We start from the raw sequence: 18,383 nt of genomic DNA, 5'->3' as shown, positions 1-18,383 counted from the left end.
AAGTACAAATTTCTTTCCCCAGAGAAGGACCAATTTCCAAAATTTGTATTACATAGATTTTTCTTTTTGAGGACTAAGCGAAGAGGTGGGTTCCTTTATTTCTATACAAACAAAGACAATTAGGTTTTTAATTCCACCCTGAACACCCAATGACCTTATGTATAGATTTCTGAGTGGTCAGAGCAGTAATATGTGTGGCTTTTGGGTATCACACCTACCCTACCTAAATAGAGTGTGACATCTGAAAATATGTTTTTGCACCAACGAATCTAATAACCTCATCATGAGGACACACTGGTGGAATTTTAGAAGGAAAATGCACATTATTTGGATGGTTTGTCACGGGCCAGAGAGACTGCACCAATGAGATAGGTGATGCAGCACATTTTATAAGATTTTGTGTCTGAGCTGGAAAATATGCTATTGTCATGGAACAAATTTCCTTTAGGAGGAGAGTCACATGGGTTAAAAGTTAGAATATAAGCTCTGGAGAAAAGTTTTTCTTGGGATGCAGATTTTTACTGGAAATGTGTTCGGACTTTTTTCCCTCTCCTTCTTAGAGAAGTCCTTCTGATCAGTTGAAAATGGTTCTTTAGGATTTAGAGAGCATGACGCAGACATCTGTAAGGCCAGCACTACCTGCTCAGAGCCAGGAGAGGAGGCCAACCAGCCACGTGCTCCTGTCCACAAGTGCAATAATGCCTGTGTCAGTGTGTAACATGAGGCCAAGAATGTGAATGCCACTGTCATCCCCCACCCATGCCTGCCTGCTACCAGACTGCTGGATTCACAGGATGGTAAAAGAGAACCGCCCTGCTCTAGTCTTTTCTCTCTCTTTTGGGGAGGGAGAGTTAAAAAGCACCAGACATAATGTCATGATGGGTGTATGTGTGTGTAACATGGAGAGAGAGAAAGGGAGGAAGGGAAGGAGGGAAGCAGAAATTGGAGAAGAAGGAAAAATATACATACGCCAAATGACTCATTTACTTCCAGCTAGGCATTCCCCAAAAAGAAATTAAGGAAATCATTATGTGACATGGATTGGGAGTGAGGGACCCACATTGGAGGCAAGGACATGGTCAATAAAGCTGTGGTCCAGGGGAGAGAAGACAGAGACCTGAACTCTGGCAGTGGCATTGAAGAGAAGGAGAAGTGCATGGACTTGAGAGCTATTTAAGGGCACTGACAGGGCACGGTAACTGAATCCTTGTGCCGTGCTGAGGGAGGACACATCAAGGATGGCTCCCAGGGTTTTGCCTTGGGCAACTGGGCAGACGGAACCACTTACTGACTTAGGGAAGCTGATGGAGAAACAGAGGAGAAAAGTGAGCTCCACCTGAGTGTTCAGGTACTCAGATCTAAGCCACAGGGATCACATGGTCTCTGCACACAAGTGGCACCTTGGCTCCAAATACATCTCCCAAAAGAATCCTTGGACACATTTTCAGAGATTTTTAGGACTCATGCCCTCTTACATCTGCTTACAGACTCATTAATCTACGCAGCTTACTTTGGATTGGGGCGTTGGCATTATGGATTTGTTAATGGCTGATACAATGTACTTTCTCTGCAGGCCATATGTGAAGAACAGCACTGGCATTCAAGAAATGTTAAATAATAATGTAAATGAGAAAAATTTCCAATCCCAATAATAAAGGGATCCAAGGAACACTGACGCAACTTGCAATCATCAGAGCTGTTTGATTGCCTTGTCACTGTGGGACAGTGACCAAAGTGATGTTAATCTAAATGTCATCTAGAAAGAATACTAAAAATATTATGGTGAAAATTAAGTACTGCAACCTTAGGAGCTGATTTAAAAATTAGAAGATATAGCGATTTGCATCTGTGGATCTGATGATCGCCAAGTGCAACCAGCTGAACATACCCACATTTTCCTTTTCTTTCCCTCTCTCTTTGAGAAAATGGGTTCAGTTTTAAAGAGCTAGTCCAAACTAATGTTCCCTCAATCGGTGGTTCTTAAATGTTGCTACATATAAGATTTTAAATCCAGGATGCTTAGGCCAGATCCCAGACTAACTAAATCAGAACCTCTGCAGGCGGGGCTAAGGCATCAACATTTCTTAGGCTCTTTAAGTGATTCCAATGTGCAGCCAAGTTAGACTACCAAGGCCTCGCATAAGTAGGATCTGCAGACCAAATGCCTTAGAAATACGTGGGGAGGAACTGATTACAAGGGCAGATGCTTGGCCCCATCTAAGACTTGCTGAATGAAATTATTTGAGGATGGGTCCTCATACTCTCCATTTTAACAAACTCTGACTGTGATTTATATGCACACTACAGTGTGACAATCCCTGCACAAGCTGAAAATCAGTGTCATGCCTTTAGACACAGAATACGTCTGTGTAAAAGAAACCAAAATCCAAGTAAAAAGGAGAAATTTCATCTCATCACCTGGAAGTTTGATGTTTTGGGTTTTGTTTGCAGGGGGCTGCCCTGTGCATTGTAGGGTATTTAGAAACATACCAGGCCTCTACCCAAAGATGACAACAGCACCGCCTTTCCCCAGTGTGACAATCAAAAATGTCTCCAGACATTGCCAAGTGTCGCCAGGGGAAGAGATCACCCCTAGTCAAGAACCACTATGCTAAAAGATTCCAAACATGTGATGGTTCCATATCTTCCACTGCTTGGAATTATGAACAGCAAACACCTTCCTGATTGACCAGACATGTCTACTTTGGATTAGATATTTTGGATTCAAGTCGGCCTAGTGATTCACAGAGACAGGGCACAGGTTTTCAAAGAAGGTGGGATAAACTCAGTCACCAGCACCTGAGCAATCACTAATGACGTCCAGTTGCAGTAGGGCTGGGCTCTGCCTTCACCTAGGGGGCTGCTGAGTTATTAATATGTAAAAAATTGAAAATTAGGTAAAAAGCTACTTTTTACCTAATCTAAAGTTGGTTGTGAGATGACAATAGGAATGAATTCTATTGTTCAGTTAAATTCAGTTAAAGGGCAACTTGTTTCCACGAGTCATGAGTTCCTTCTTATTGTGGGTCAAAGAATAGATAACCTCTCCACATGCAAACAGTGTTCATCCTGGTGAAAGAAGTAGGAAAATGTTTTTTTTTTTTCCAGTACCAAAAGGCTGTTAATTGGTGTTCAAAGGAGACTCTCCTTTTAGGTGGTCTAAAACTCCAGATACACTCTGACTTTTTCCACAAGGTCAAAATTACCAGGTGGGCCAAACTGATTTTGGACATCTTTAGGACAAAAATGGAAAAGTCTTTAATTAATTCAGATGGCTGCTAGAGTATCTCACCTGGAAATGCTGAAATCATATCAAATGGCTGAATTTGCATCTCACAGTATACACAAATGCTAATGCTGGGCAGGTAGTAAGGCGGAGAGGTTACAAATCCAAGCTCCAAAGTCAGAATATCCATGTATGAATTAGGCCCACACATGTATTTGCTATGAAGCAAGTGACTGAATATATCTGAGCCTTAAACTCCTCATCTGTTAGGTGAGGATAATAATAATACAGATCTCACAGTGATGTAATAAGTATAAAATGAGATAATATATGTAAGTAGCACTTCACACAGTGCTTGGCATATAGCAAACACTTATTAAATGGTGGCAATTATCCTTATTTTATTTAAATGTTACTTACGAAGTCTAACAATGGACTATTTTACTTGTTATTATAACCCACGGAAGATAATTTTAGAGGTTGATGGGATATTATAGATGCTCTATGTGCTCATTTTGCAGATGAGAAAACTGAGGTATAGAAGTGAGATATGATAATCCTAGATTTATGCAGAACTCTAATACTCAGATCTTTAGAATCTATGTGCAGTGCTGATGTAGTACAAAGAGGAAGAGCTTCGGACTCAAAATATCTGGGTTTGCCACCTCAATTTACAGAATTCAGTTTCATCATCTGCAAAATGGGTGTCAAAGTAGCTAACCTGAAAATGTTATAGCAAATGACATAGAATGTATGAAAGCACTTTGTAAACTGCAGAATTCCACCCAACTGATATTTATTTTATTTTTAAATTTTTTTTGGCGGTATGCGGGCCTCTCGCTGTCGTGGCCTCTCCCATTGCGGAGCACAGGCTCCGGACGCGCAGGCTCAGTGGCCATGGCTCACGGGCCCAGCCGCTCCGCGGCATGTGGGATCCTCCCGGACCGGGGCACGAACCCGCGTCCCCTGCATCGGCAGACGGACTCTCAACCATTGCGCCACCAGGGAAGCCCACAACTGATATTTAGTATTACGATTTCTTCTTCCTTTAAAAATGCAATGCAAACATAGACCGTTATATGTATAAGCTTCAACGTGCCACTCACAATCCTTTTCGGTAGTTTTTCACGGCACAGGGAATAGGTCAGGCTCCAACAAGTGTGGCCATTTACTCTCTGCTCTGCTTCCGTGCTGATCACACCAAAAGCAGCACCTTGGACAGCAGCCAGAGAGGCTTCCTTCAGGCTCCTACAACGCTCTAGGCACTTTTTTACTGGCTGCAAGCTACTTCTACCTTGCGGTCTGACCCTCACAGGGAAACACAAAACTCCACTCCACCTTCATCCTTGCATATTACAAGTTCAGAAGATAGGTGTCTACATAGGATCGGGGCACTCTTTGTCCTTCAATACTGGACCTGCATACATTGATTGACAGCCTGCTACATTCTCTAGGAAGTGAACATTGGCATTTTCATTTGGTCTGCCTACAAGTGAACTGTATATATTTTAGGACTTAGAAATATTCAAGTGAATAAATTCATGCTGAAACATACAGCATACCTCCTTGTGAACTTCGTGTAGTTTGGCAATGCCAGGGTCAGAATATCCATTTCAAAACCTCAACAACAAAACTTTAAAATGTTAATGTTAATTTGGGGAGAGATAGGGAAGGTGAAGAAGGACAAAAGGATAACACTGGAGATAACTGTACATCTATTTTAAAAGGGAATATGGGGCTTCCCTGGGGGCGCAGTGGTTGAGAGTCCGCCTGCTGATGCAGGGGACACGGGTTCGTGCCCCGTCCGGGAAGATGCCACATGCCGCGGAGCGGCTGGGCCCGTGAGCCATGGCCGTTGAGCCTGCGCGTCCGGAGCCTATGCTCCGCAACAGGAGAGGCCAAAGCAGTGAGAGGCCCGCATACTGCAAAAAAAAAAAAAAAAAAAAAGGAATAAAAGCCACGAATTTGCCATTTTACCAATTCACAAAGAGAGCATCCCTAAAGGACACAGGAAACAAGACAGGATCGGTATAAATTTTAGAACTTAAAAGTGCTTTCAAAGTGACCTCATCATATAAACGATTCTACTAAGAGTCATTAATTTAGTGATAGACATTACTTTGTGCCTTTATTATAAACCATGATTTGAAGGTGGATTTCTTTCATGAGATAAACGTAGAACTGAAAGGGTTTGCTAAAAATGATGGACCTACTATAAATGTATAAACCCATCTTATGCCAACCCATTTTATTTGCTTCTTAACCATAATTTCAAAATTATTATACACGGGTTGCTTATTATGAATGACTTGGTAAGGTACCAGGCCCCTAACTAGATGCCACTAAAAAAAAGCAATCTGACTCATGATTCTGTTTACATACCACTCAATTAGTTGTTTTGTTTTCAATGCAAACATGTTTTAAGTGTCCCTAAATACCTGACTCAAGTTCAGTCCCAATACACGGTATTTTTGTCCATTGCTAGGATTTTTTTTTAAAGTGCACGTTTGAACAGAGACTTCAGGAATACACAAAGCTTGGGGTTTGCTAAGGTGGAGGTTGCAGCACAGATGGGGGGGTAGAGAAGGTCACAGACATCGTAAAACACAAGGCAATACACACATAACTTCTTACCTTTTGGGCTCTGGATTTGCCTGGGTTTTGGGATTTTTTCTTTTTTTGGATTCCTTTTTGGTATCTTTTTTAGCCTCTGGTTCAGACAGGGAGCGAGTTTTGCTCCCTTCAGGGTCTGTATTTGGTGTCAGCCCACTAAGGTACGCATGCATTTGTTGACTTTGGAGAAGGGGTAGTCGCATGGAGCATGCAGAGTGTGGCCAGCCATGGGAGAATCAAGACCACACATACATGCACAAACAAAAGAAAGAAAAAGAAGGATGCATCAAAGAGCAAGAGCAAATGTATTCAAACTAAAATAATAAGCAAAAAAAAAAAAAGATGCAAACTTGCATAAGGAAAATCAGAACTGAAAATAAGAAATCCAAAACTGTTTCCATGACAAGATGTATAAACCTAACTGTGAATCAAGTGGCAGTCTTACAATATGAAATCCAGACAATGTGTATCATAATTCATGATGATGTTTACCAGGGAGTTTACAAAAACACTTCATTATTTTATAACACTTCCTTATTCAGTAACATATGTAGAATACAGTGTGACAACCCAGAGAATATAATGCAACTTCTCTCTCTCTCTCTCTCTAAAGAATTCAGTCCAAGAGGCTGTAACAGATAGTCATCAAAGTGTATATTTATAAAAAGCTGAATTATGCAGAGATAGTCCCCAGGTATCAGAGTTTTCATGAATATCTTTTATGCAAATGAAAGGTCATGTGCTGGGCTAGCAAACCTTATAACAATGGGAGGTGATGAAAATCTTGTTGCCTGTTAAATATTCAAACCTACAATGCTATTGTTATCCAGCTCTAAATGTTGAAGTTGCATCTCATAAAATCTACCAGTGCTAGAGAGAGGAAAAGCACAGAACTAACCCCACAGACACTTCAGAGGTGTAGAGCTTGCAGAGATGAAGATGACTGATACAGTTCTGATTTAAAAGAAAATGCAGTCAATTCTGGATGCTCCCACATATGAATTTCCGCAGAGCAGCAACTTGTTCATCACAGGCTGGGTTTCTGAAGATACCTAGTTTTCCTTGGGTGTGCCTTCCCTGGCTATTGGTTGAGGTGTCCGGGGTAATGTAGGCTTGTCTTTATAGCAATGTGAGGCCACATACATTGGGATAGTAAACTGGCTGTGGCAGTGTGGAAACTTATTCCACGTCTTCAGAGCCAAGTGGTAATGTTCTTAAATTATCTGCTACCTTGCATTATTCAGAACACGGAACTTTTCCTCCAGGAGCTGGGCAATGTCTAAAGAAAGAAAGTACTTAGTATGGAGTTAGAACTGATGTTCTGGTCTTGTCTATAAAACCTATAAACTGAGAGGGTTGATTACACTGTGATCTCTGAAGTTCTTCCCAGCTCTGTGGTTAAACTCTAAGTGTCAGGATTGTCTGTGCCTTCCAGATTCACCCAGCTTGTTTCAGCTCTTGCTTTTCCTATGCAGAGCGTTTGTTTATGCTGCTCCTTTTGCCCGGAACCACTCAACTCCTACTTCAGCACTCAGTCCAAGCATCGATTCCTCGGGGAGGTTCTTCCTGCCATCCTGCCACCCCATCTGAGTTGTGTCCCTTTATTAACTGCTACCATGGAGTCTTAGTCCTTTTTCTCAGAGAACCGATCTCTATATAACAGTGCCCTCATTTGGTGTCTGGTTTTTGCTCACCATGCACGCTGAAGGTATAGCAGAGTACCTGACCCTCAACAAGTAATCATTAAATATTTATGGAATGAATGATAGCAACAACAGAGGCTCAACTACTTGTTTAGCCCTTGCCATGTCCCAGGCGTTGTGCTGAACCCTTTACATCCACTTGCATCCTCTTGACAACCCCGTGAGGACACCATCATCCCTGTTTTACAGACGAGAAAACAGTGGCAGAGAGGGTTTAATTACCATCCAGGGTCATGGACAGCAAATGGAGGAGCCATGATTTGTGCCTAGATTGTTCTAATTTCAGAGACCACTCTAGAAGTCCTGTTTGCCATTTCTGTTAAGTCTCTTGAAAGGAGAAGAAATTCAGACCTGTCTGGTTTTTTTGTTTGTGTGGCTGGTGTGTGTGTGTGCGTGTGTGTGCGCGTGCACGCGTACCCACTGGTCTGTACTACGGAGGGAATGGAGATGGATAGAAATGGAGATGACCCTAAAAGCAGGACCAGTCATAAACCATGGCCAGTGCCTTAAAAAATATTTTTAAAGGAATACCTCTGGACATGTGCTTACCTGTTCCCGTGGACGTGGGACGCACAGAAGGCAAAGCTATAGTGAAGGAGGGTGGGGTCAATCATGGCGCCATTTTCTGCCCGTTCAAGCAAATCTCTGAGGTAACAGAGATGTCGGTGACACCCTCGGACTCCATTTCGGGCGCAATACTCGTCTAGTACAAACACCTGGCCAGGACTGAACCAGCCCTGTTTGGGGAATAAAGGAGAGACTTTCTCTTAAATATAGGTTGGGTTTTTCTGGGGGAGAGCTGCTAGAGTTGGGGTGGCTGCAGAGGGAATTAAAAATAGCCGCAGAGCTAAGACTTCCTGATCGCTTATTAAGTGCTAGCTGCTGTGCCCAACGCTGTGTGTGCTATCTGGTTTAGTCCTCATAACAGCCCTATCAGGTAGGTGCTGCTATCCCTGTTTGATGGTCGGGAAATTTGAGCTCAGGGAGGACACGGAGTTTCCCTAGCATCCTGCAGCTAGTAAGTGACGGCATCTGGATTAGCAGAGGGCATGATTCCAGAAAGAGAGGCTCACCCACTACTTTAACACTGAAGCGTACACCTTAAAAGAGTGTTGGAGTGCGGGTAGGGCAAAGTCTTGGTTTCTGATAAGAGGAAATAATAACAGTAATGCCTTAAATTGGTACAGTGCTTTACCCTTGACAGAGAACTTCCAGTTAAGCCCCATAACAACCTTGAGAAGCAGACAGAGCAGGTTTACCTACATTTCATAGATGAGGAACTGGAAAAAGAGCTCACAAATAACACAAAACAGGCAGGACTCAAACCCAGCTCTGTCGTTTTTCTTTTTAATATTACAGAATATACCTATTAACATGGAAACATGGTCACAATGCAATAAGTTATTGTAAAATAGTATGTAGAGTATGATACTATTGGATTCTTATTTCACTTGTCTTTTTAGCATCTTTATTGGAGTATAATTGCTTTACAATGTTGTGTTAGTTTCTGCCGTATAACCAAGTGAATCAGCTATACGTATACATATATTCCCACATCCCCTCCCGCTTGCAAACCCAGCTCTGCCTTACTCCAAGTCTTCTGGGTGTTTTTTTTTTTTTTTTTTTTTAATACTCTGGAGCATTAATAAATACTAGGATTGGTCTACATACATGCTAGGACTTCATAAATCCTTTCACTTTGGAAGAAAAAAGTTTTTTAGATTTTAAAACGAAGATAATAACAGAACTTTCCAAAGAGAACAACATGACTAAGTTTTCAAGTTGTGAATCATATAGGATTCAATTAAACTGAGAGGAGCTTCCTGTGCCCTGGCTGAGCGTTTTGCTTTATTTTTCCCCTGGCAGTTACTTGTTTTCTTATCATGTATTTGCTTGCTGCAGGACCACACAAAACTCGCTCTGAAAGAGTACCCGGATGGAATCTCCAATTCAGAGCAGATTGGTAGGCATGATGGGGTAGAAACTGCTGCCTCTATCGTGCACTTAAGAGCTGATCAGACAGGCCAAGCGACTTGCCACTCAAAGCTACCCTTGGGACAAGCCTGAAATCCAATCACTTCTTTCAGTTTGGGTACCTTTCTGAAGCAAGAAAGAAACCAACTGAGGTGCTACATTTTAAGCCGAGAATTTAGGATTGTCTTAAATATAAATTTAATTTTACTTTGAGGGTCTTCTCTGAGTCATCTTTTGAATATGGCTCCGTCTTGGGAGAGAAAAGGCAAAAGGAGAAACTGACCAGGTGGCAGGTAAAGGCCAAGGAATTGCAGCGAGGGAGGCCCCTGACAACACTCTCCTCTTGTATTAGTGATCCGGGGAAACTTCGATAGACAACATGCAGCTCAGCAATGCATCCAACGAAAGACGGCATCTTTCCTATTTCAAATGATAAGTTACTGCAGAGGGCGGGAGAGTAGTCGAGGCAGTGGGCTGCCCCTATAGGCAACTTCTTTGCCACTCCATCTGCTACCCCAAATGCTAAATCTTAGAAACAACACTGCTGTGAAAGATTAAAATATATTTTCTACGACTCAGATGACACCAAGTCTTTTGTAGATGCCAAAATAGCTGCTTTGAAAAGAGTTGAAGAAATATCAATTAGGAACTCAGTCGAAGACACAGAAAAATTTATGTATTCCTGCTGGTCGGTCTCCAAAACTAACTGAAAAAAAAGATTGTAATAATGAGAAAATGGAATATATAGAGGCAGGAGATAAGGTCTTTTTAATGGCTGTTATTTTCTGAAATTTGGGGATGATGATTAATAGATACAGGTACACAAACGGGGAAGGAAACTGTTTTATGATATTCATAATTAATTTTGGATTTTTAGGCCTATATATGATTCACAGGGAGCAAGCTTCAAAATTTCATTTCTGGTTTAATTTTTTTTAGAGGGCACTCACTCCTTAGTGATGAATTTCTTAGTGAAAAAGAAAACCGTTTTAAGAAATTAGGATTTTTAAAAAGTCTTGAAAATAAGACACCTCAAAAAAATTCCTCAAGAGACTAGGAATTGTACATAAAAAGAAATTATTTAAGTTCAGAGGCATGTTCTTACAAGTTTCACGAATGCAATTTATAATTACATGAATAATTACATAATCGTAGGAAATACATTTGAGAAAAACTGCCTTGCAATGCAAGGTAAGCTTTTTTTTTTTTTTTTTTTTTTAAGTCAAAATGATGTATTCCTTTCCAATCTGGCAAAGTTCAGACTTCTGATGAAGTGATTCTAAACCTGAGATAATCAATGAATCTTTTGTGAGACGAAGATTAATAAATTATTCCACATAATCCCGCTTCTGTTTTTTAGACGATTTTATCTACCATTTTTAATATTTTGGCTTCTGGCACAGAACAAGAAAAGGAATTTAAAACAAAAAAATTAGTCAGGACAGATTTAGGGTACAGCCATACCATTTAGACAAAAAACCCAGATTTTCATTATATTTATGTTAATATCAATACTACGTTAACCTTAGTTACTTATATAATATTTAATAATATACAGATATATTAACCTTAGTATGTGGAGTCAGGGATGAGGCTTTTCCTCTGTGTAAAGCCATTTCATCCTTTCCCCTCACCTTTCCCATCTATAATGTGGGATTAATAGCCTTTATCTTTAAGAAATGAAGTAACAATTTCTGGTTTGCAGAAGGAAATAAATTGGGTCTCTTTTAGGCTTTTGAATTTGATGGTATAACCTCAAATCTATTTTCATAAATCTAATGAACATGTAATAGCGGTCACTTAAATTTAAATGGATTTAAATCTAGGCTTAAAATAGGATTTCAAGAAATGTTCATGCTCTTGCTGGAGAGTGGGAGTTCTAAACGTCTAAAGTACCACACGAAAATTTCCCCAAAGGGTGAAAAATGCTTCGAATACTATGTAGAAAGAAAAAAGCCACTGTAACAAGCAAACCCAAACCCATTTACCTTATGAAAAGGGAAGTGAACTTGATTTACAAATCATTTTGATCTTTAAAAAAATAAATAAAAAGGACCCATTCATTTCTGAGACAGGAGCACAGGGTCTTACTATGTGGGGTGGGGTGAGAGGGGAATCTTAATGTCTAAGAAACCGAGGCAATTTTTACAAGTTCTCCATAAGCAGGTGCCAAACTCAATTACCCTCTTGAGAATATTTCTCAAGTAGCAGCTGAAAAGGGGGAAGCTCAGATAGGGAGGCTGGGGAATTGGATCCGTCTCTACTGATAACTTCCTCCCGCTCTGTCTTCTTTCTTTGGTAACTAAAACTATCTCAACACAGGAAATCAAGAACACATTTATAATTGTTAAAGGGGCTCCACAACGGAGAAAAGAGCTTCTGACATAAAGGTAGAAAAATATTTTATTTTTTGAAATGTTATCATGTTTCAATTGCTGTAGACCAAAGAATATACTTGCCAGGCAAGAATAGGAATCATTAAGTCTGTGATCCAAAGTAAGACGTTGCACCATCTCAAAGAGGGAAGCGTGGTCAAAGTTACAGGGGTTGGAAGAGATAAATTCATCCATGCCATGTTTTTGAGCTCTATCTGCGTCTGTTCATTTATACATGTGGAGAGAGACACAATTTAGAGAAACACATCACATTTTCTTTGACATTTCAAATACACAGGAATTCACTAGGCATTACAAACGCTAGCTGTTTCCCCGTTGCCTCCCACCAACATCCCCAAGATATTCTTTTTATACCTCCCATTGTCAACTTGCATCACTTACTGGTGAGTTTATTGCATTTCGGCAAAAATATATTGGCATCAACGTGTTTATCAAATGATCACAACTCCAGTGCATTTATGTTGTTCTTGAAAAACTAAGCACACGACCGTAACTTCGCCTGTGTTTCACCAAACACTGAAAAAGCAGATCGGATCTTTGCTTATAAAAGCCTATTTAGCTTTTAGGTTTTTAATAGATTCTGCCATTCCAGTGGTTATATCTAGAGCAATTTCTCTACAATTATTGGGATTATCTGGAAAAAAAGGGTTATGCTGATTTTCAGCAAAGTGACAATATTTGTATCCTCCCCTTCCAAATCCCCGTGGCCGATTTGGTTGCACAAAAGGTTTGGGTCCCCATCCTCCAAAATTAAAACAAAATAATAACAAAAGATTTTCATGGAAACCTGGAGAATAAGTTCAACGGGAATTTAGTTTGTGATAGCCAAGGACACTGCCTTACGGTGTGCTTACTCAGTTAGCGAAGCTTATGAAAGACAAACAAATTTACTCAGCAAGAGCTATGATCTGCCATTTATTGTGAATTAATAGTCTCAATGTATTCACACTTTTCCTTACGGGGTGAAGGCTGTAGGCAAAACCTCCTAAGGGCTAACTAATTAATCTCAATATGTGTAACTAAAACAGTCTATATTCAATCGGCAAAATAACTCAGAGACGCTGACTCGAGTGAGACCAAGCAAATCCCAAAGAGGAAGGAATGAGGGTCCTAGACATTAAAGGAATCGTCTCACTCTGTCTCATATTTACTCACTGTCCTGAAATGCTGTGAAGAAAAAGAATCTTAAATCAAGCAAGAGTTTATTCATCCCCTTGCATGCAACATTCTACTGGAATAAGGGCACCTGCCAGGGACCAGTGATGCTGTCAGGACATGGGAAAACGGATTTGCGACTTGAGAGGGTATTTGAATAATATATTCAAAAGTGGCCTTCATCCCAGGCAGTATTTTTTTCCCTCGCTGCTTGGGGGATGGCTGAAAATGGGGGTTAAAGTTGCAGTGTGATATTAAGAGGATGATTTTCCCTCACCTTATTAATTTTGTGTATCCTTCCAACCTACATGCATGGTTATGTCAGACGTATGCCCTCTTTTTGTTGGGTTTTAAATCTTCAGTCATCTTTCATAGAAGCAGCAAGTGGTCAGTGTTTGAACAGGATGTGTTGTTTATGCCCAAGACACACAGAAGCAACGGTTACCAGAAGGCAAGTTGAAGAATGTCTGTTTTAATAGCCAAATCGCTCTACTAATAGGATAAAACACAAAATTCTGGAAGGGATATCACATGGGCAGGAATTATATATTAGAGAATCTGAAAGAATCCTCTTTGCTGGGTTAATTGCCTCAGATTTGTCTTCAGGAAAGTGCTTTCAATTTGAGTTTGGGTGCTTTATCTAGGAGGATTCTTTTGTTTGGTAATTTGGTCTCCAAGCTATATTTCTCCTTTGACTCAGGGTGGCTAGAAAGAGAGGTGGCCAGGAAGTTGGTACTGGGGAGAAAGCTAGCTGCTTCTAGGATGTCTGTGTGTGTGTGTGTGTGTGTGTGTGTGTGTGTGTGTGTGTCTGGCTCAAAGCAAGTGTCTTAAACCTGCTCCAACTTTAGCTGTCCCCCTGCACAATGGCACTCCTGTAATCCAGGCGATACAGCTCCGTCCCTTAGGACAATTCTGCCCTCTCACCCCCATCCTGTCAGTCAGTCCCCGGAGAAACTAACAATGGGGTACACCCATTGCGCGTCCTGTTCCATCCTCATAAAAAGCCTCACTCACTCTGTGCCTCCCAATTCTAGCGGATAGATGAGGCAATTTGGCTAGCATCAGCTTCTTGCTCTCAGGTTTCCCAGAAGAGGCTGCAGGCTGACAAATCGGTCGGGCCCTTTACTTGGCCAGTTTGCCTCTGCTATTTTAGTGCTCTTCAATTATGATGGTGCAAACAGTCATTTAGCCAGAGAGAAGGGGGCTCTCTCCTAGCTGTTAAAAATATGCCCCACGTTTGAAGTCTCTTCCTCTATTTGCTGAACCTCTTGAAAACTCTGTGATGAACTATTTTGCATGGCTGCCCACTCAGGAAATGGATCTGGAAAGAGAGCTTGCCTCCTCCGTGGAGACCTGGATACAGACCTACCCGCCCCCCACCTCCCCCATCCATCATCACAAGACAGCTTCACCATGCTAATTCTTGGCTTAGACTTTATCTAAAGAACAATTTCATTTTTACTTACATTTTAAAGCAGGTTTTAAAATATGCTTAAAATCCGCCTGTTTTCCTTTTCCGAAAGTAACCCTATCAACAGAAAAATTCCTTTTTCCCTTCTTGCTTCCTTCCTCTCTGTCAGTTCACATGGGGGTGACTGAGCCTGTGACTGATTTAGGAGGTCCGGGTGCTCCTGTGAGCTCCGCTTTTAAATAGGTGTGGGATACTGGCTGAAGCGTTGATCTGTCTGAGTCTTGTTTCCTCGTGTGTAAAATGAGCCGAACTTTTAGTTCCCTTTCTGCTGTCACTGTCATTTAATCTTCCTTAAGGTCCCTTTACACCTTCCGTGGGATGGAGCTTAATGCAGTGGGAATTTCCAGCAAGTAAAACGAGCAGCCCTTGGACTTTGCTTACACAAAATCATCATTTACTCAGAGTTAGGCTCATTACCTTAATGGTTCCAACAACTCAAGAGTGCTTAACAGGGTGGCTGGCTCCCATGAAATTTCTGAGAGTTTCATTGAGCTTATTACATTCAGACAAAAAAAAAAAAAAAAAAAAGAGCAGCAGTAGTCCAGGAATGCTTTTTTAAGGTGTCCATGGAAGGGGTGTGATTTTGATGCTCCATCCAAGCAGGGATTTTGAAATTTTTGTTCTCTGCTGTGTTCCCAGCACCTAGAACAGTACCTGGTACACAGCAGGCACTCGAAACACATGCGTTAAAATAATGAATTTATCTCACTGAGATAAAAAAAAATGTGTTCTCTAAACAAATATTTTCTGTTTCTTGATTTTAGGAAATGTTGATACACTAAATTCAACAGGAATAGTTTATTTGAGCTAGGATAGCAGGTGATTAAGTGGGTGGGCTTAGAGGGTCACGAACACTGAATCTGAGGCCAGCTCTGCCGTTATAGGGTATGCAATGTGAGGAAGTTGATTAGTGTTTCTGAGTCTCATTTTCCTCATTTGTAAGTTGAGAATGGTGTTTGAGGCTACCTTCAGAGAGGACTGTTGACAGGATCTGATAAGCAGAACCTGTAAAGCACCTACGTGCCTGGCATATACTAAGTGCTCAAAAACCTTAGCCATGAGTGAACGGGCAGGCTTCTTAGTGCTCCCAAAGCCAGTTGGTTTAATATTCTTAGGGAGCCAAGGCTGTCACTACCTTGATCGCGATTAACCTATATTGTTAGTTATAGGTTGCTTCTTAAACCATATTGTTTCTAGGAAGCTGGGAGTCCTTCCCAAGCTCTCTGCTTTATGCTTCTCCTCTGCCCCTGTGTAACCAGTTCCTATTCTCTGTCTCTGTTTTTGCTGGGTGATGTTCCAATTTCTCTGTGGTCAGAACACACACTTAAATCCCCTGGTAGATAATATGTTCCTTGAGGGTAAATTTCTGATCTGTTACTTCCCCCTGGCAGCTCCCAGAGGAGCCAAGTCCTTAGAAGGTGTTTATTAACTGACTTACTCTGACATTTGCATCCCAGGAAGCTTCCCATCTACTTTATTAAGGAGTCACACACATGGGGATTCAGATGGCATCTTGCAAATCCCAAAGTGGGAACATGTGTTCTTAGGGGGAAAAAAATCTTATAAAAGGAAACAGAATTCTAGGTGCAGGTGTCTTTGGATACCATTCAGATTGTCTGCCTGTGTCTCCATACATGTCTAGGACCATATGCATTACATATGTTATCTATTTTAAAATAAAACACTGCAGTGGTCCAGCTGTTCCAAATTCTGTTTCAAAGAACTTGTGGGTGCTTCTCAAGCAACACCATCTAGTCATCCTTGCACGGTCCCAGTCTGTTCTTCTACAGCGCTGAGCATTAAAAACTAAATGCTCCTTGCAATCATATTTTGCCCTGTGCAAACAATTGGAATTGGTTGATGAGAGAAAAAGAAAACTCCAATGTTGACATTAGCAAGGGGAAAACAGCCCAGAGCAAAAGGATGAGAAAGTCAATTCCTGGATTCAGGACACCCTGGGATCAATTCCCTTGCCAATGTTTGGCATGTGTCAAGGGAATGCAAATGAATTTAAATACTAGGCTGAGCAAAATAGAATCAGGAGGGTAAAGTAGAAGCTTACAACTCTTATGATGTTTGGATTATCTCTTGCTTTGGAAGACACATACCAATGTTCTTTTTCATTAATATATGTACTTTTTTTTATTATTTAAGAAATCAAGGATCGAGTGCATTTTAAGAATTTACTTCAATCTTTTACCTTTTTCAGACCTGGCTGAATAGTTGCTCAGTCCTGCTTGCTTTGCAAGGGCTTCAAATGTACTGAAAATGGGCTATGTAATTTCATAGGCTCTGGAGCTAGGGCATAACTCAACACATCTTCCAAACAATGCTTCTTGTTTCACTTCTGGGCTGTAATTGCATAACGATTTTGGAGTTCTTTACAGCATGGGCATAGGAGACTGACTTCAGACTAAACTTAGATGAATAAAGCTGATATTGGTACCTAAACTACATTTATAAACTTAAAAGAACTATCTCAATGGGTATCCATGACACAGAAGCAAGCTAATGGACATGCAGACTTAGGGAAGGCAAGTATGCTTTCAAGAGGAAACTAATTAAAATTTTTACCCCAAGTTTGCTCGGAAACAATTTTGGTTTGGCATTTAAGGAATGTTGGGAAAATAATGGTTCCTAAAGTGATACGATTATGTGGATTTTATACTCTCATTTAATCTACTTAAATTTCAAGTGATGTTCCTAGTTGATCATCCTATCGTTTATTTTGTCTGTGATGTGTGGGTTCATTTCATGTTTGATATTCTTTTTCTTTTTCTCCTTCACAATGGAAAAGAATATATCATATTTTTTCATGATCTCTTGTCTTAATAGCAAGCATATTTGTGTAATCTTTTTTCTGATAGAAAGAAATTTAGATAAGTTTGCAATAAGGTCTACCAAATGGAATTTTCTTGGGTGGGTGGGGGGAATAATATAGCTTTCCAATTTTCATTTTGTTGAGATTTTTCTATTATCCCAACAGCTCAGGGAATGAATACAAAAGGTCAAATCTTTTTATTTTGTAGTATTACCTGTTAGAACTTTTTGTAGGCTAGGGAGAAAATTCTGCTGTTGAAAATAACTATGATTGTGTTGTTAACAAATTGTCTGAGGGAGGCTCCTTCCTCTAATGAATCCCTTTCATAATAAACTAGGGGTAGCTGCTTTATCACTGAAATTTGGAGCACAGTTATGGCTGTTGTTATTCCTGATGGATGCTAGAGGCAAGAGAATAGCTCATGTAACTACAAAGTCATTGTGAACTCGAACTGCAAATTAAAAGGTGACTTTGTATCTTTCCTATATGGAAAATGTGTGCTTGTCATATCTGCTTGACAGTACAAGAGTGAATGTATGGTTTGGACAATAACGAACAATGACAGTAGTCAACCTCATCAGAAGACATGAAATAAAGAAATGACAATGATTGATGGCAGCTGACTGTTTACGGATTTTTCTAGAAGAGTTTTGCTTGGCATGATCAAGTAACCAGGGGATGTTGTGCCCTGCCTGAGCTCTGCACAGCAAGCAAAAGACTGGTCCTCCCCTGCCTGCTGCCCTTGAGAAACAACTTAATTCCTTCATGGTCCCTTTGACTCAATCAAGCTAACTTGCATGGCCAAGAGAGGATGGCTTCTTCCGAAGCTATCGAGGTCCACACTGCATTTTGCAGAAATCTCTGGCAATACACCCAAGGGGATAAACATGTGACATATATTTCAATGTTCATTTTTATAATTCTTCATAAGACAAATGCTTTGAGTAAAACTCATAACAGAATTTTTTGTCAATGATCTCAAAACAAATAAATGATTTGTAATTTTCCCTGCTGTAGTTACTAT

At 40.6% G+C, this 18,383-nt stretch overlaps 1 protein-coding gene across 29 annotated transcripts in view; it reads right to left on the bottom strand.

Annotated features, from left to right (window-relative positions):
* Positions 1–18,383, bottom strand: part of CADPS (calcium dependent secretion activator) — a 795,170-nt gene that overhangs the window by 135,431 nt on the left and 641,356 nt on the right. For all 29 annotated transcript variants that reach the window (XM_067043766.1, XM_067043769.1, XM_067043768.1 and 26 more), the window contains 2 exons: positions 11,976–12,112; positions 8,092–8,279 (listed from right to left, as the gene is read on the bottom strand). In XM_067043766.1, the coding sequence (XP_066899867.1) occupies positions 8,092–8,279; positions 11,976–12,112 (325 nt within the window). The remainder of the gene's footprint in view (positions 1–8,091; positions 8,280–11,975; positions 12,113–18,383) is intronic.

This window comes from Kogia breviceps, chromosome 10 (genome assembly GCF_026419965.1).
Source record: "Kogia breviceps isolate mKogBre1 chromosome 10, mKogBre1 haplotype 1, whole genome shotgun sequence".
NCBI lineage: Eukaryota > Metazoa > Chordata > Mammalia > Artiodactyla > Physeteridae > Kogia > Kogia breviceps.
This window is presented reverse-complemented; position numbering and strand designations above follow the sequence as displayed.